This window comes from Podarcis liolepis, assembly GCF_965112155.1.
Source record: "Podarcis liolepis genome assembly, chromosome: 3".
In the NCBI taxonomy this organism is placed as follows: domain Eukaryota; kingdom Metazoa; phylum Chordata; class Lepidosauria; order Squamata; family Lacertidae; genus Podarcis; species Podarcis liolepis.
The window spans coordinates 108,163,722-108,181,289 of NC_139557.1; the positions used below are offsets into that span (position 1 = coordinate 108,163,722).

Consider the following 17,568-nt stretch of genomic DNA (forward strand, 5'->3'; position numbering starts at 1 on the left):
GGATACCAAGAAAATAGTGTAACCAATGGGCTTTTCCCAAGGTATTTGGATAGAAGGTAACAGTGAATTAGGCAGATCCTAACCTGATTCAAAGCAGAATCTGATCTTGTGAAAGTAGTTTCTATCTCATACTGCTAGGCTCCCTGGTTCACTTACTCAGTTCACTCATTCTTTCTCCCTTAATGAAAACAGGAAGCTAGTTTGAGGACTGTTTATCTTCACTGACAGCATAAATTGCATTTTAGCTTCCTTAGCAGGGCAACATTTAGCTGTAATTGAGCAGAATCAAAATGGCAAAGGAAGATGCTGAAAACAAACTTCAATCTTACACCTTTATCAAACATACATGTCTCATCTGGAAATGCCTGCTGCTTAACTGCAATGCCAGTATTGCATAAGTTAGCTTCTAATCTAAAATTCATGGCTAAATATAACATACTAAACCTAAGGTTGAACAGAGAGTAACATCTGCTTAACTTCTATGACAGAACATATAGATGGGACTTGAGTGACAAAGGGCTGAAACAAGACCCATTAGTTAGATGAAAGTAACTTCAGTTTTTGTTTTAAACTGTCTTGACATGGCTATATTTATGATACTAAATGAATATGCTGTTTCTGATAAATAAAAATGCTTAACATTTTCTAATCAAGAAAGTTGCATGCTCACTTTCACAATTGGCAATCCTTGTGATCTCAATTTTGCATTACCGTAAACTATTTTACAAAAAAAATCTGTATAATCTTGCTAATTTAGATTGTTTCAGTGATGTATACTCTACTAACCTTGAATTGGTTGTCTGACTATTTCCTGCACAGAAGATAGTTTGTTACATACTATTTTCACTGAGTTTAGAATTTTGGAATAATAATTGTCTAAAAATTAAGGTGGGCAAAGTTTATAAGATCAATTAAAAATGTTGGTTGTCTAGTGCAGTACCAAACACCATCCTTAAATACAACCCATTTTCTAGTAAATTTTCCTACTCTGAGTAAACTCATGAGGCAGGACTTACTTAGTAAACTCTGAAATTAATGATCCTATGAATAGGACTAAGTTGAATACAATACAATGGGTATATTCAGCTAACCTGCCCCACCAGCAGGAGCCCTGCAAGGGCAGGCCTGAAAGAGTGAGTCCCCCCTCGAGGGTCAGGAGAACACAGGGAGCAGCGGGAAGAATGGCTCTACCTGGCAAGCCAAAATGCTTGTTTTTATTTTCAGCCAAAAGGCAAGCAGCAGTTGACAGACAAATCTGTATTCTCAATGCCACAACAAAATACTTTCTCAGAGTTTGGACGGGCGCAGATGTTTTGTAGTGGGGGAGACATAACAATAGATAAGGCCCTTTCTAACTCTTCCTGTTTAGTGCTCTTACCTTAAAAAAAAAAATAATCTTTGTCCCTTTATGAGTATAGAAAGGGCTGTGGGTGAGAGTGGATTATGACAGGCTATGATTTATCACAAGCCTGTCAGTGATGTTCATTAGGGGTTGGGCCAAAGGTGAGATAGCTGGCTGTTCCCACATTCAGTTGTGCTGAGAACTGCACAAAGATGGTTGTGCTGGGAATAGCATGCAGCCGTCATGCAATGTCATCTATTAATACTGTAGGTCACAGATGAGGCTTGGGTCTGGATTCCTGTTCAAAAATCCCCCATACCTCTTTAAGTTGCAGCAAAGGTCAGTCTACTAAAGTTGATTCTTCCCATGCCAAATCAAGCACTCCATTAGATGCAGAAGCTTAATGCACACTGGTTTCGCTTTGAAATGCTTAAAAAGTTTGCACATGAAGACAGACTTGCATTAGAGCAGGGAGTCGCCCCCCGCCCCCCACTCTTCAGGTGCGTGCCAGGAATCTACAGCACAGAATTTTATAGCAGGGCCCCACCTGTAGATAGTAAGTCTCCAGTTTTTATGTAGCCAAAATAGTACCATGTGTGTAGAAAAGAGGTAACAGCCTTGCTGGCTGATGGGTTTCCCATCAGTTACCTGGAAGCTTAATGGGAAGCACCCTGCCAAAATACTAACAGCAAACGTAGGTACTGAATTAAGCCTATTTAGCATCACAAATGGCTACTGAGAAACCAGCAATATAGGCATGTTTAGAGATACTTTTAGGTATGCAGAAGAAAATGGGAGCAGGATCTTCAGTACAGCTCACTGAGGACAATATGTTCAGTAGCCACTGCTGTTTGTCCTGTGGTGGAATAGAGAATCCAGAAAGGACATGTTGTCTGTACTGAACAGCAGCAGTTAACATTCTTTTGCCATTGCCGCTTGACTATTTGTTAATGATTCAAAGCACTTCATTTGCATTCTCATTAATCCTTGCAACATTACTGAATTCCAAACCAATACAAGCTTTTAAACAACTCTCGCATTTAGTCTATTTTAGACCCAATGCAAATGTAATACCTTTACCATTGCTAAGAAATTGGGGTGGGGAAGAACTGTGCCAACATCCTTAGCAATAGTATCTTGAAGTGAATTTACATTTTAACATGATTTATTTCTTCTATTTCCACCTGCCTTTGAACCAGTAAACACTCAAGGGGGTGGTGAGAGAGAAAGAAGGTTGCCTGTATAAAATCTTAAGTCTATGCAGGATGGTGTCAAGTAGACTTCTTGAGTACATGAAGACACATTTGATCCTAAAACGAACAGTCTAGAATCTTTGAAAACTACCTTGTTACAGATTGCTACAAAAAAAATCTTTGTCTTTGCTTAAGCTACAGAGAACTTGAAGCAAGTTGTGGTCTTGTATTCCTCTCCTGGGTGCAGCAGGCTATCTGGGAAATTAGGCTGTAAGAATAAAAAATAAAACTCAACATTTGTGCACTTATAGAAGAAAAATTGCTTGCATCTAGGGTTTTGTTTTATTGCATTTAGAACAAACCATTACAAAATTGGGAGTCAAATCCTTGCCAATCTACTGCAAATCATTCATATATACTAGCAGAACCTGATCTACCTTTGGCATGTAACCACAAGCTTTCTACACACACATAGTATTCTTGAATTGGTTCACATTTGACTAATCAACTTTTGGTGTTTTGAGCTTGCAATCATGTACATACTTAACTGAGTAAATTTATACTGTGAGCAGTTATGCCTAGGAATGCACTGTTAAGTCTTGAGAATGCAGAGAAATTGCAAAGGAGCTGTGCCATTTTAGAGTGGCAGGGGATCAACTACTTTAATGTTTTTTTTATTGATCTAAAAAAACTTCCTATGCACAGAAAAGCAGCCTTGCAAAATGTGATCTACCTGCAGTCAGAAATGAGATAATCACAGAATAGCTGTACCATGTGATTTCAGTGCTTATGCAGATCCACCCATTACTGGTTTCTATGTTCTTCTGAGCATCCTCAAAATGAAATCTGCAATAAACCATTGAAGCTGAGCTCTAAGACAGTTTTGTGTAGCTTCTATTCTGTGTGGCCCCGTGGTCATATAAAACTTAAGAATGTACCTGGTTCACTGCATTTGGCCAGTTCTGTGTTTCCAGGCAGAAGCCAGAATGCTTGGGATATACACAGCCTCCTTTTCCCTTTAGAGTGCCATCTAAGAAATTCCCAGTGTAAAATTGAATCCCGGGCTGAGTTGTATAAACCTCTATCATTCTGCCACTAGGGGGATGGTGGGCTCTGTAAAAAGAAAGTATATGTTAATTAAATTTCTAGGAGTCTGTAGGCTTTTGGTACTCTGCATTTGGTTATGTGTAGTGGTAGCCAGCAGCTCTTAATAATAGATAGATGCATGGGAAACAGCACTTGGGTGCAAGGAAGGGGCTGTGCAAATTTTAAAAGAAGTCACTTGGTCACATCCTATTTGCCTTTTAGCTGTCTCTCTTTCCATAAATACATGATAATGCATCACATGATAATTCCAAGAGGCAACAAAATACTTATCTCCCTGATCAAGTTGTAGCCAGAGAGAACAGACTGGCTTTGGATCACATCCGTGCCATATCGAAAGTCACATTTAGCCACTTCAGTGGGTCCAGGGAGGGTGAGCATCATGTTGCCAAAGCTCACTAGCTGTGCTGGCTCAAGTTACTTATGTGTTATCACAGTTCACAAGGTGGATTAAGAGCATCCTGCAATACCAGCCCTCCACAAGTGAAATTTGCAAGAGATCTGTGAAAACCTGAGCATGGTTCAAAGCAAAATACTATAGCTTACTGTTAACACTTCCCCCAAATCTCGGGTGGGAAGGTATGGAAGTGTAAATTATATAAATCACGCACTTTCCTCCACATTGTACACTTTTGGTCTTCTTACAGAATGGAACTTGGAGGACATCATTTTAATTATGTAATTGATTTGTCTAAATCACATCCATGGATGTCTATACTTGCAATCCTTGTCATTTATTAATTTATTTACTGTTTGTTGCCAAATTAGGCTTCTAAGCAATTTGCAAGTATGTAAATCAATTACACAAGTAATCTATACTATATATTAAAATCAACCTTAAACAAGACCAGAGCATTTTCTGTAGCAGCCCGAATGCTATGGAGGGTCATATCAGGTATCTGCCTGCTTTCTGCTAATTGGTGAGGTTATCCCAGTTGACCTTTGAAAACTGAAACAGGACTGCTTTCCATGTTTTACAGTGATTTTGTTGCCTTTTCTTTTGTGGGGTATGGTTTTAATTAAATGTTTCGGTGTTTTTATTGCTTTATTTTAAATCTGTAAAGCCCTATGATATATTTTATGAACAGCAGTGTATAAATACTTTTAAATAAACTGGGAGAAGGAAGAGCATGAAACACAATGTTTTGGTCAATATGCTGTCAAACCAAACCTGTACCTCGCACAGAAGCATGTTTCTTTTGTCTGCTTCAGGCAAAAATTGTGGTCAAATCCTCCGAGCTGAAACGTCTGCAGGTGTTTTCCAAACTCCACTGGCTTTCTCAGATCAAAACCTGTATCCTGCACTGAAGCAATTTCTCCTAATGGAGAAAGGACAAAGAAAGAGGCAAAGAAACTACACACATTTAGCAAACCTTCCACAGCAACTCTTAAAAATGTGGACAGAACCAAGACGGACATCTGGAAACACCAAAAAGTCCACCACAGCAAACAAACCACACACAGAAAAATTTAGTGTGGGATTCCCAAACCACAGGTGGTCTGAAAGGACATTGTAGCTCTCCAAATGCCAATCCTGGACCACTGTCCTACCATTAGGCAGAGTGAGGCAGCTGCCTTAGGCAGTAGATATGACGGGTGGGGATTGGACAGCTGTGAGTGTCACATGCCATGTTCTGTGTTTCCCTAAGTAAACTTCCCCCCTTTCAATGTCAAATTAAGATTTAACCTCCATCTAAGAACATAAGCAGTGCACTGCTGGGTTAGGCTGGCGGCCCATATAATTCAGAGTCCTGTTTTCACAGTGACCACCCACCTTGTGTTTTTACGGCATTGTTCCAGTTTTAGAAAAGCAAGTTGATTGACCACAGATTTGAACTCAGGGCTAGCACCCTACACTGAGGCCAGTTCTGCACAGTTGGCCATGACAGCTCCCTAGATAACATCTGTAGTTTCAACAGCATTCATCTTAAAAATCAACCAACCTGTGGGGATCTGGGTTTCATCCACTGGCAGGTAAGAATCTGCCTGTATAGTAAATTCATGGTCGTAGATATTGGGGGATCCCTGAAATATGAAGAGAGGGAAAAACCTCTGTTATATCAGAAAATAGAAAGATGGAATTTTACACCACCTTTGTTGTAAACACAGAGCTGTAGGTACCTCCGAATCACAATAATCATTTTACTGATTCAAGGCCAAATGTCAATGAAGACCAAGATCAATTGTTCCGGCATTTGGTCTCCAACAGTAACAGCCCAGACTCACAAGAAGCATATACATGGGGGAGGAAGCAATGGAGTATCCTGGGAAAAGGTATGGCTGCCTGGAATTTGGAGCAGACATTCTGAGTGCTCCAAACTCTCCATATTTTGTAGGATTCAAGTATGTAGTGGAAGTTTAGGTTTGTGCATTTAAAGTGGATTAAAATCATCTGTTCCCCTAGTGCAATAAATCCCCTTTTATTTTTTTAAACAAAATTTGTGATTTTGACAATGACAGGGAAATGCATTGCAAAGTGGAATGGGATGAATGGGAAGATGTGTAAACAACACACAAACAAATCAGAATGAATGCTCACTAAAGGCTGAGCAGGGTAAAATGTAACGTATCATAGCTGCCATGCACTGCTGAGATATTCCAAAAACGAGGGATGCTAAAAAGCTGTAACATGACATGGGGCTTCAAAGATATTTTGGTTAAATTAATATAATTCAGTTTTGCTTGCTAAGTAAAATGTGTGTGAAATTGCATAGTGATCATTAAAAATGACTGCCATGTACTTGCAGTTATATTATAATTATTATTTATTACTTAACATTACCTGACAACTCAGAACCTAAAATTAAAATTCTTTGATTTTCCGAAAGCAGTTTATGTGCTTCTTCACCAAACGTAGATTTACCCAGCTAAATGTTGTACAAACACAACAATAAAAGCAGATTTTAATTCTTCACACACAATAGCATATTTTTAAGACCCCTCGCTGAATAAATTTGCAAAAATTAAGTTTCGCCCCCTAAAATGACATGCCCTAAACTAAGAAGTACTGAAACGGTCTTAAATAAAATAAATAATGGGGTGCCTTCTCCCAAACATTCCTCCCCGTTGTTCAAGTTCAGGGGACTGAAGCCTTGCACCCTGTTCCATTACTTAGCGAAGTACAACCGACTTGGCAAGAAGGGATTATATCAGGCAAGAAAATAACTAATAACCCTATGGACACTTTTGTGGCAGAAGTGGAAACGTGTGGGGCTCCAGATGTCACTGGGCTCCAGTTCCCATCAGCCCCCAGGAAGCATGACCAATTAGCGGGGATTATGGGAGTTGTAGTCCAACATCCTCTGAAGGAACACAGGTTCCCACCAAATCCTGTTCTATAGGATGTTACAGAATGGGAGAGCCAAACAGAGCTGCCTTACCTGGCCTGCAAGATTGAAGTACGCATGGTTTGTCAGATTGACTGGCGTGGTCTTACTGCTTTGAGCTCTGTAGCTGATTGTTAGCTCCCCATCCTTGAGAGTATACGTCACCCAGACTTTCAGCTCACCAGGATATCCCTCTTCACCATCTGGACTTACTCTGAAAAACCGTACGCCATCTGGCAGCACTTCAGGTTCCCAGATGGCCTGCAATACAATTTCATTAATGGTATTTTTTTTAAATCACATTGGCTAGAGTCCAGCTACTAGACTGATGTACCTGGATGAGTATGTGTGCCAAAAGATTACACATGACAACCATGGATCACTTCCAGGATTCGAAATATTTAAATCGGTGTTTCCCAGGTTTGGGCCTTCAGCTGTTTTTGGACTACAATTCCCATCATCCCTGATGACTGTGGTCTTGCTAGCTATGGATGATGGGAGCTATAGTCCAAAAACAGCTGGAGACCCAAGCTGGGGAAACACTGATTTAAATGAACTTTGAAGTGCTTCCCACCCTCCCTCTGTTAAACAGCTCACCTGGGCAACTGGTCACCCATGTTGTCTGCTTGCTTGCCTGCTGTTCCGTTGTCATGCTGCCATTGGGACTGCAGCATGATGATAGCCTTACATTTTTATGTCTATAGGAAGATATACACACATGTAATACACACTATATAGTAAGCTTGGTGAGAGACGGTGATTCATACATAAAACAGCCTTCCTCAAACTTGTGCCTTCCATATGTTTTGGACTACAACTCTCAACACCTCCAGCCAGCATATGATAAGGATTATAGGCCAAAGTAGGGACGCAGGTGGCACTGTGGGTTAAACCACAGAGCCTAGGGCTTGCCGATCAGAAAGTCGGCGGTTCAAATCCCCGCGATGGGGTGAGCTCCCGTTGCTCAGTCCCAGTTATCTGTTTCACTGCAAGGCAGATTCCTAATGTTTTCATTAGGCAATCTGTTTTCATTTAGGGTTGTCATATTTAAAAAAAACCAGGACAACCTTGTCGAGTGCCAGCTCGACATCCGAAGAAATCAGTCTCACACCAAGATAGGTTGAAGAAATATGGCTGCTCTGGCCACTGCAGCACAGCCTTTATTGTGTGAAATCAGAAAGATACAAAATACAAGCAAAGCAATTTGTTCTCAGCCAGCAGATAAGGGCCATCGCACTAGACCACGCAAGCATCAGGCCATGCTAGTTGACCAATCATTTGGGACAGCACGAGCTATTCACGCGCTGTTCATGCTCCAATGATGCTTTTAGCTATGAAATCACCCTGCAACAATAAGAACTTTGCTCATGCTCTTATGTACAAGCAATCATTTTCCCACACAACCTGAAAGTTGAGCTTTTTTTTTTTTTATGGAAACCGCCATAATGGTTGAGCTCTTTTTAAGAAAACCAGAAAGTTGTTGAACTTTTCTTTCTTTTTTTATCAAAGTTTGATCAAACTCATGCTGGGAGCTTCTAGAACACTATCCAACCATCTCGTCCTCTGTCGTCCCCTTCTCCTTGTGCCCTCCATCTTTCCCAGCATCAGGGTCTTTCCCAGGGAGTCTTCTCTTCTCATGAGGTAGCCAAAGTATTGGAGCCTCAGCTTCAGGATCTGTCCTTCCAGTGAGCACTCAGGGCTGATTTCCTTAGAATGGAGAGGTTTGATCTTCCTGCAGTCCATGGGACATACGCCAGCCCAAATTAATTATTTTTGTTGCTGGCATCCAACTGTCTTGAGAGACAATGGAGTGTGCCTCGGGGGGGGGACCAAACCGTTCCGTTAGCAGCACACACAACCCCTCAGCTGCACTGATGTGGCCCCAAGGGAAGCAGAGCAATAGGTCTGGCACCAGCTTGGCTGCAGGAGTTGGCCGAAAGAGGCGTACAAGGTGCCATCCAACTGTCTTAGGGACTACCCGCTGGATTTGTGTAGAGTTTGCTCCTTAGCCTGTTCTCCCAGAGATCAGAGTTTTCATTCTCCTAGATGGGCTACTTTCCCAGGTGGGTGGGCCCCATCTGCTCCTCACTTCCCTCTACAACAGGGGTCCCCAAACTAAGGCCTGCGGGCCAGATAAGGCCCGAGGGACTCATTTATCTGGCCCGCAGCGACCCCCGCCGCCCACTGCCGCCGCCCGCTCTTACCAGCGCTGTGCTTCTGGGTCGGAGGAGCACTGGAAATAGCTTGTGCACATGCGCAGGCGTTATTTGCACATGCGCAAACATTATTTCTGGTGCACATCCGGGTTGCAGGAGGCCCACGCACATGCGCACAACCTATTTCCGGTGCTCCTTCGACCCAGATGTGCGCAGAAAATAGCGTATCCACAGACGTATGGGCACGTGCTCCCCCGCCCTCTGGCCCGCCGCATGGTCAGCACTGGAGACACTGGCCCGAGGCGTGGTACGTTTGCTGACCCCTGTTCTACAGCTTGTGCAGAAACAGTCTTCTTGACCGCTGAACCCAGTCTTGATCTCATCCGCTCAGTCCGCCAGAGCCTGTCTTTGCATGCAGGGGAAGTCTTTAACTCACCAAGGACTTGAGACCACCAAAGGTACTACCCCTCCCCTAACACCCCAAATTAATGATACTGCTATCTGTTTTAAAAGATCAGAAAGCTTTGACTGGAACTGGAATAAATAAAACAAGCAAAGATAATCAAGCAACCAAACCAAGCGTGAAGAAGGAAGCAAAACCTGAGCCTGGAAACAGCAAAGAGATCTGATCGCCGTCATCAGTATGCATGCAAAGAAATTGGGTGGATCCTTATGTCAGCCAGCCGTAGTTCTATTAAAAAGCTAAAACCACCACCGAGTTTAGAAGCATATCTATATCTATAGCTTTGCTTCCTGCAGAACTCAGGCCAATGCTGGGTCTCCTCATCAGAATAGTCTCAAATTATACAGGAAATAGTTACCGCAGACAAGACATCCAGCCTCAAATTGGTCAAACAGAAAAACTCACATGTTGATTTCATTACTTCTCTGTAAGTATTTTTCTGTGCGGATATAATGACTATTTTGTACACTGATCCTGTTATTTACACTAGAAGATGAATGAGGAATCTGTGGCCCTGGAGATATTGTTAGACTACTAACTGCTCCCATCATGCTAGTGGTCCCTTCCAACTCTGATTCTCTGCCTGACCATTGGTTGTGCTGGCCTGGGGCTGATGGGAGTTGGAGTTCAGCAACATTTGGAGGGTCACAGGTTCCCCATCGCAGCACAAAAGTGGGCTATAACTTGCCCAGTTTTGCCTTTCTTTGGGAGTGACTCTTTCCCTCTTCCATTCTGGTTACGATCACAGCAGTCTTTTAACATCAGTAAAGGAGGATCCTTTCTCCGAGTCTTCCCTTTTCAGGAAGACTCTGAGAAAGGTCCAAGCCTGGCTTCAGAGGAAGAAAGGAAAGAGTTGGGAGTTCACAGAAGTGTCTGCATGCTGAAGTGAATTTCTCAGAAGTCTCTGGTCAGGGGCGTCTTACCCATAGAGGCTAGTGGTGCGGGGCGCCAGGGCGCCAAGTTCTGGAGGGTGCGAGGGAAGAGGCGGAGGCTGGACGCGGCACCTCCTGGCATCAGCTCGCCGCCCTCGCCCACCTCCGCAATGCCGCGCTGAAGCAGCGCCGCGCCTGGAGCCTCCATCTGCCACGGCCAGCTTCTGCCTCTTCCCCGCTGGAGGAGCTGCCCTCCAGTCACTGCCCGCCTCCTCCAGCCCCGCCGGCAGTGCCACCCTCCCTAAAAAACTCTGGGAAATGGGGGGGAGGGGCGCCGGAGGGAGCTTTGCACCACGGCGCCAGTCTCTGGTTGGCCATTGAGAGAAGAGATTGCCAGTCTAGATGGCCCTTTGTTTTTATCCAGCAACTTAATGTTCTCACCTTACCTGAATATGTCACCATGCCCTCATAGTAAATACAGTGGAACCTTGGTTCTTGAATGAAATCTGTTTCGGAAGCCCGTTTGGCTTCCAAAATGTTCAAAAACCGATTCACGGCTTCCGATTGGTGCAAGAGCTTCTTGCACTCAGCGGAAGCCATGTCACACGTCCAGGTTCCAAAAAACATTCCAAAACGTACGACATGGGAGGCGTTCAGGAACCGAGGTTCCATTCTACTGCCATTGTTCTTCACTTGAGCGCAAGCACATTTACCTTATCGAAACCTTTCTTTCCTCCATGCAGACTGTTGGGTCCGTTGTTGATGGCTAATTGATACTCGACTCCTTCCACTGTAAATTTCCCTCTGGCAATTCTGTTAGCAACCCGTCCAACGACAGCTCCAAAGTAGGGGTGCTTGTTGGTGTACCCTGGCCAATAAAAGAACGTGTTAGATTGATAAGGTCAATACATTTCAATGTTCAACATTGGAAGCTAGCTAGAGATTTCATTCTCTTCTATTTTTAAAGGAGGGACAGTTAACTGTACCCCTGACCAAAGCTTCCTCCATCGAGTAATCCCTTAGGAAAGGAGGGGCTTGGATAGGCTCCCAAACTCTTCCATGTGAAGGCATATCATATCCATTCACTCCAATGGAAGAAACACAGCCGTATTTAACACAGCTCCTCCCATCTTCATTAAAATTAGTAAGAACTGGAAGTCTGTGAGGTTGTGTGGTCATGCCGGCTAAGTTCCACACTGCTGCAGGTGGCATGCCTCTGGAACTCAGTTGCTGGGAAGAAGTGGGGAGAGTTTAGTTGCACTCAGGGTGCATATGATTGCTCCCCAAGCCTTGTGCCTTTTAACAGCCTGAATTTGGGGTTCTATTGCTGATAGGTCTCCTGCAGGAAGATCAGGGTGTCCCCTCTTGAGGGAGCTTTCTACCCTGGCTTGCTTGACAACAGATGACAGCCACACAGTGGAAGCTCAGGTTGCGAACGTGATCCGTGCTGGAGGCACGTTCGCAACCTGCAGCGCTGCGTCTGCGCGGGTTGCGCTTCTGCGCATGTGCAAAGCGTGATTTAGTGCTTCAGCACATGCGCCGAAACCCAGAAGTAACCTGTTCTGGTACTTCCGGGTTCAGCACGGTGCGCAACCCAAAAACGCGCAACCTGAAGCATCTGTAACCCAAGAAGAAGAAGAAGAAGAAGAAGAAGAAGAAGAAGAAGAAGAGGAGGAGTTTGGATTTGATATCCCGCTTTATCACTACCCGAAGGAGTCTCAAAGCAGCTAACATTCTCCTTTCCCTTCCTCCCCCACAACAAACACTCTCTGAGGTGAGTGAGGCTGAGAGACTTCAGAGAAGTGTGACTGGCCCAAGGTCACCCAGCAGCTGCATGTGGAGGAGCAGAGACGCGAACCCGTGGTTCCCCAGATTACGAGACTACCGCTCTTAACCACTACACCACACTGGCAAAGTCATCCACCCATTGGTAGGATTAAGAGGAACATAGGAGCATTGCTTCATTTCAGCTGGGGGTGGGGGGTGGTCTGCAGAAGCCAATACACAGTCTCCAAGCCCACAGAATCTAGAAGCAGCTATAAAAGAATGGATTGCTGGAGGAAACGTAATCAGTGTTTATTTCAGCTTACCACAGACTTAATGTCTAAAGCAGTGGTTCTCAACCAGTGTGTCGTGGCACCCTGGGGTGTGCTGACTGGTGGTCAGGGGTGCCGCGGGCAACACTGGCCTCTGTCCCTCTTTCCTTGCCTCCCTCCTCTGATGCCCTCTCACGTCTCTGCTACCCAAAGGCTTGCACAGCTGTTTATTGCAGCAGCCCTGGCCATAAGCTCTGCAGGTGAATAGTGCCTCTGGGGCTGGTCAGGGGGCAGCTCAGAGACCAGGGACAGCAGCAGCTGCCCGGAGGACGCCCAAGGAGAGGGGAGAGGAGAGGAGGCTGAGGGTGTATGAAAAAGGGTGAGAGGCTGCCAGCTCTGCAGGCAAGGGGTGACATAACTGGGCTCCTGAGCCCCACAGGGATGCTGCAGAAAGAATGCAGTCAGTTAAGGGAACCGTGGACTCAAAAGGGTTGAAAACCTCTGATCTAAAGCATTCAGCAGCAGCTAGTCATGGTTATGTAACAGCGGAGGCACTCGACCCTCAGATTAAATGCTGACTGGTAACTGAGGGGGGCAGGAGGAATGGTGGCAGTTCTTGAGAACCAGGGACGACTGATAGATATTCATACTCTTCTCTACAGCTATGTTTCTACTTCTCTGGATGGAAGTCTACTTGCAGATCAGTTTTATTCTCTCATGCCTGGGAACCTGTTCATTATTCAGTCCGTTATCCTGATCCCTGAATAAATTTCAACCTCTGATTTATGTACATGCTTAAAGGGACAATCGGAAGTCAAAGGCAGACGGATTGTAAACTCTGGCCCTTCCTCCAGGGATACTTGCAAGTTTTTTTATCCTCACATGGCAATTCTGGAAAGGAAGGTTAGAATAAGGCCACATTCACAACAACACATTTAAAGCAATGTGACAGCACTTCAGACATTAATGGTTCCCCCAAAGAACTGTGGGAGCTGTAGCTTGTTAAGGATGCTGAGAGTGGTTAGGAGACCCCCTATTCCTGTCCCAGAGCTACGATTCCCAGAGCTTCATGCGAAGATGGATTGATTGTTAAGCCACTCTGGGAACTGTAGCTCTGGGAGGAAAACAGGGGTCTTCTAACAGTTCTCAGCACCCTCAATGTCAAAATGGAGGTTGGCTGCTGAATCTCTGATGGGTGCATGTTCCACAGCATGGGACCAGCAACATTAAATGCCTGACTTTCAGTGTATCTGTCAACCTAATTGTTCATGCAGCAGTCTTCTCCATTCATTCCCTGCAGATACAAAGAAGGAGTGGGATCATGCCCACTGGCTCGGCCCCACATATTGTACACCCTACTGGCCCCACCCTCAGTGCCTGTTTGTTCAGCAGAACATATGCAAAGGGTCACACAGAATTCTACACACACAGGCACCTCTTTGCGGATATTTTGCCAAACAAATGTGCAGTAGTTGGGCGCCAACAGCAGGAATTATTTCAAGGGACAGGTACTAAACCTCTAACTGCGCTGTACCACTTCATTTATAGTGGGTGACTTATCCAAAAAGCTCCCTCCACAAGGAAAGTTAGCATGTCAGGAAGAACACAAGACTGAGTCCCTTCAGAGCCCCTTCTACTTTTCTAGATGAATGGACTTATTTATTCCTTTAAGGTTGAAGCAGCATTTAATCCCGTGGGCAGCAATGTGATACACTCCAGACTTCGACCTCTGTTTGTTAAAAGTAGGCTTAAGTCTGTAAATATAATTATCTGTACAGTGGTACCTCTGGTTATGTACTTAATTCGTTCCGGAGGTCCGTTCTTAACCTGAAACTGTTCTTAACCTGAAGCACCACTTTAGCTAATGGGGCCTCCTGTTGCTGCCGCGCCGCCGGAGCATGATTTCTGTTCTCATCCTGAAGCAAAGTTCTTAAACCGAGGTACTATTTCTGGGTTAGCGGAGTCTGTAACCTGAAGTGTATGTAACTTGAAGCGTATGTAACCTAAGGTACCACTGTTTTTGCTAAAAAAAAAATGAAATATGCCTGTAATCTAGGCGCTTTGCCTGGGATGGAAAATATTGCGTATCTGTTTAGCTGTAAATGTGCAAACAGCTAGGTGTTTCTTATTCCGGGGGGTGGGGGAGAAACTGGAATGGGGAAACAGTGGTTCCCAACCCTTTCCCCTGCTGCTTCCTCCCCCCACCCTCACAAAACTGCAGATCAAAAAGGGGGGGCATCAGGAAAAGGATTTTGTGTACACCACCCATAATACTGCAATCAAATGAAGATCCTTCCTTGGAAGTAAGCTCCACTGAACCGCTGAACTTCTGAGTTAACATTTGTTTGTTTCACAGCTTCTGCTTTTTTTCTCTCCAAGTACTGCATCCTACATTTAAAGCATGTGGCTTTCTGCAAACAACCCCAGAAACTGTAGTCCGCCGCCCCCCCCCCCGAGTTAAAATGCCCAGCACTTTTAACAAACTAATGTACAGTTCTCAAGATTATTGGGGGGGGGGTAGTTATTTGCGAGTTAAAAGCTTTACTTGTTCTTTTATGCTCCATTGCATAACTATGGTACTAAAAAGCAGTGGTGAAGCTTGAACGTTTTTCAGCTTGGATGTACAGGGCTACTTATATTACAGCACCACCAAATCTGGGTGGGTTTCAATAAAACAAATCAGAGGTTGCACTGGAAACATATTGTGCCACGAGGTTTCTTCTGCGGAATAAACTTTCAAGAAAGTTAATTCAAACCCACCTTCCAAATGATCAAAGCCTAGAACAATATCTGAGAATTTTCCATCTTTGTCTTTAGTCTCCAACGCGGTGATTATGCAGCCCAAGGAGATAATTTCCACTTTTACCGTGCTGGATTTGAGCAGGAATTTTTGCACAGTCCCTCCGCCAAGGTGCCATTCCCCAAATTTCTCTCTCTTCACTTCTGTCATTGCTCCCCACTCGCCCCCTCCCACGAAGCTTGTTTGCAAAGGAAGAGACACCAACACAGACGGATAAGAAAGAATCAGAGGGACGCTATGGGGAAAAAGGACTTTGCCCAAAGGGGTTTTACCAACTATCAGAATCACGTGACACGTGCCCATCAGCTGACGCGGAAGAGGACACACACAGAGAGAGAACCTGCCTCGTTATGTTGCTGGGGGAATTTTTTATGCAGAGCAAGATTTCTGAGCAAAATGGGGCATTTCCCCGCGCAAGTATGCGCAGGTGCAACCCTGTCAAAGAATCACAGAATTGTAGAGTTGGAAGGCACCGCAGGGTCATCCAGTCCAACCCGCTGAAAAGCAGGAATCTTTTTTGCCCAACCTGGGTCTCAAACCCGCGACCCTGAGCAAACCCACCTTGAATCCTGTGCCACTTATTTCCGAGTAAGCGTGCCTTCTTAGGCTAGTAGTGCAGGCCGAACCCTTCTATACAGTTACAGTACTCAGAAGTAAGCTCTACTGAGCTCCACGGGGTTTGCTTCCGAGTACGTGTGCACCCATCACTTAAGTCAAGCGCGCCTTTGCAACATTTCTAATTTGAAGCCGATCCTATCCTGTTGACTCGGACTGCGCTCAAATGGGACTAGCTCCTCCTGGGCAAAGGATTGCAGCCTTTCATTGGCGACAATTAATTTACGAATCCGTAATTCACAGGATGTAAACAAGCACTGAGCTACACTACAGCAAGAGGCGGTAATTATTGCGACATTTCTCAGTACAGTTATTGCATGCTGGAACTTGTTCTTAAGAGGCTGTTGCACTAAGGTGGTCTACATATGCAAGAGCAATGCTTTCCCCCACGGCGTTGGACCCAATCCACTTGCATCCTGCAGTTTCTTGATAAATGCTGTGGCTTGGAGGCACTTTCCTGCAAAACCAGCTCCCAGCCGATTAAAAAGGTTTAAGCCAACATGTATACATTTTTTTTTTACATCAGCAGATGGCAGCACCCGTGCAGACGATGGTTTCATTGAATAGGAACCGGAGGGGGGATTGCAGGCATAAGAAAGCAAATCAGGTAATTGTGTGTGGACAGCGATGTAACAAGAGACTTAAAAGGTGTGGAGGGGGGAGGCCGGGTTTTAAGCCACTAATGTATACATGCCCTTAGGCTATTGGCACCACAGTAAAAAAGAAAACAAAAGCGAGTACTTGCTTTGTCATGGCCACTTACGGTAATTAGATTTAATAAGTTTAATCAGGGCAACCAGGGGACAAAACATAAAGGATTCATTCCAAACACTATGGAGTTTTTAATGATTATTCTTTATAAGAGGATAATGATTGCCCTCCACGCCAGATTCAGATTATGGGCCTTTTGAGCGATTTTCTCTCTTCTTCTCAAAACCCTGTGAATAAAAACCCTGTAAGGAAATCTCTCTGAAGAAAATCTAAATGGAGAAAGAAAGTGTGGAATTATCAACATGTACAGTTATTCAGCTGTCCTAAGCCTGTTACATTAGAAAACATCCTTCGTTTCAGTTTTGCTTTTTTTTTAAAAATGTGTTTTCAAAAAAGTTTGCTAAATAAATAAAAAGTTTACATCAAAGTTAGTTACTTTTACATTCTTCTCATTGGAAATTTCCATTTGTGTTAATGAACATTTGGCATACACTCCGTTCATTTTGAGGCCCTTGGCCCGGCAGTTCCAGTACTTTGGTTTATATTAAAGTTATTCATTCATTCACATGATCAGGCAGGAAAAAGGAAACCTTTCAGAAAACATTCTTTTCTAATCAGGGATGGAAAAAGTGCACTGAACTGTAGCTGCATTTGGCAGTACCCAGAAATTAATTATTGCTGCACTTGTTCCAGGAAACAGTTTCAAGATCAGGTCAAAATGAGATTCCCTGCCCCTTCTAGAAAATGACAGCACTGAGGGCTTGTCCACACTTCTGCTTGTCCCAGGTCTGAGCAGCTTTCTGCTTGTCCAGCGCTGGATTTATGGCGATGCTGGCAGTTTCCCCTTGCAGGGTGCCGAGCCAAGGGGGCACAAAATTACAACATAGTGCTGTATTACCAAAATATGCCCCTGGCTATGCCCATGTTTTCTAGGCACTGGTCTGAGTGGT

At 44.3% G+C, this 17,568-nt stretch overlaps 1 protein-coding gene across 2 annotated transcripts; it reads right to left on the bottom strand.

Moving 5' to 3' along the window:
- Positions 1 to 199: 199 nt before the first annotated feature.
- On the bottom strand, positions 200 to 15,591 carry GALM (galactose mutarotase). 2 transcript variants are annotated; one of them, XR_014523580.1, is made up of 8 exons: positions 15,253 to 15,591; positions 11,170 to 11,324; positions 7,020 to 7,226; positions 5,583 to 5,664; positions 4,817 to 4,958; positions 3,474 to 3,648; positions 2,037 to 2,803; positions 200 to 1,997 (listed from the first exon to the last, which is right to left on the bottom strand). XR_014523580.1 is itself a non-coding variant. In XM_083494671.1 (7 exons), exons 1-7 carry the CDS (start codon positions 15,440 to 15,442, stop codon positions 2,726 to 2,728), a joined length of 1,029 nt encoding a protein of 342 aa, XP_083350797.1. In that variant the 5' UTR covers positions 15,443 to 15,591; the 3' UTR covers positions 200 to 2,725. The 2 variants fall into 2 exon arrangements, 1 of the variants encoding a protein (XP_083350797.1); XM_083494671.1 differs by having other exon boundaries at positions 200 to 2,803.
- Between the last annotated feature and the right edge of the window lie 1,977 nt (positions 15,592 to 17,568).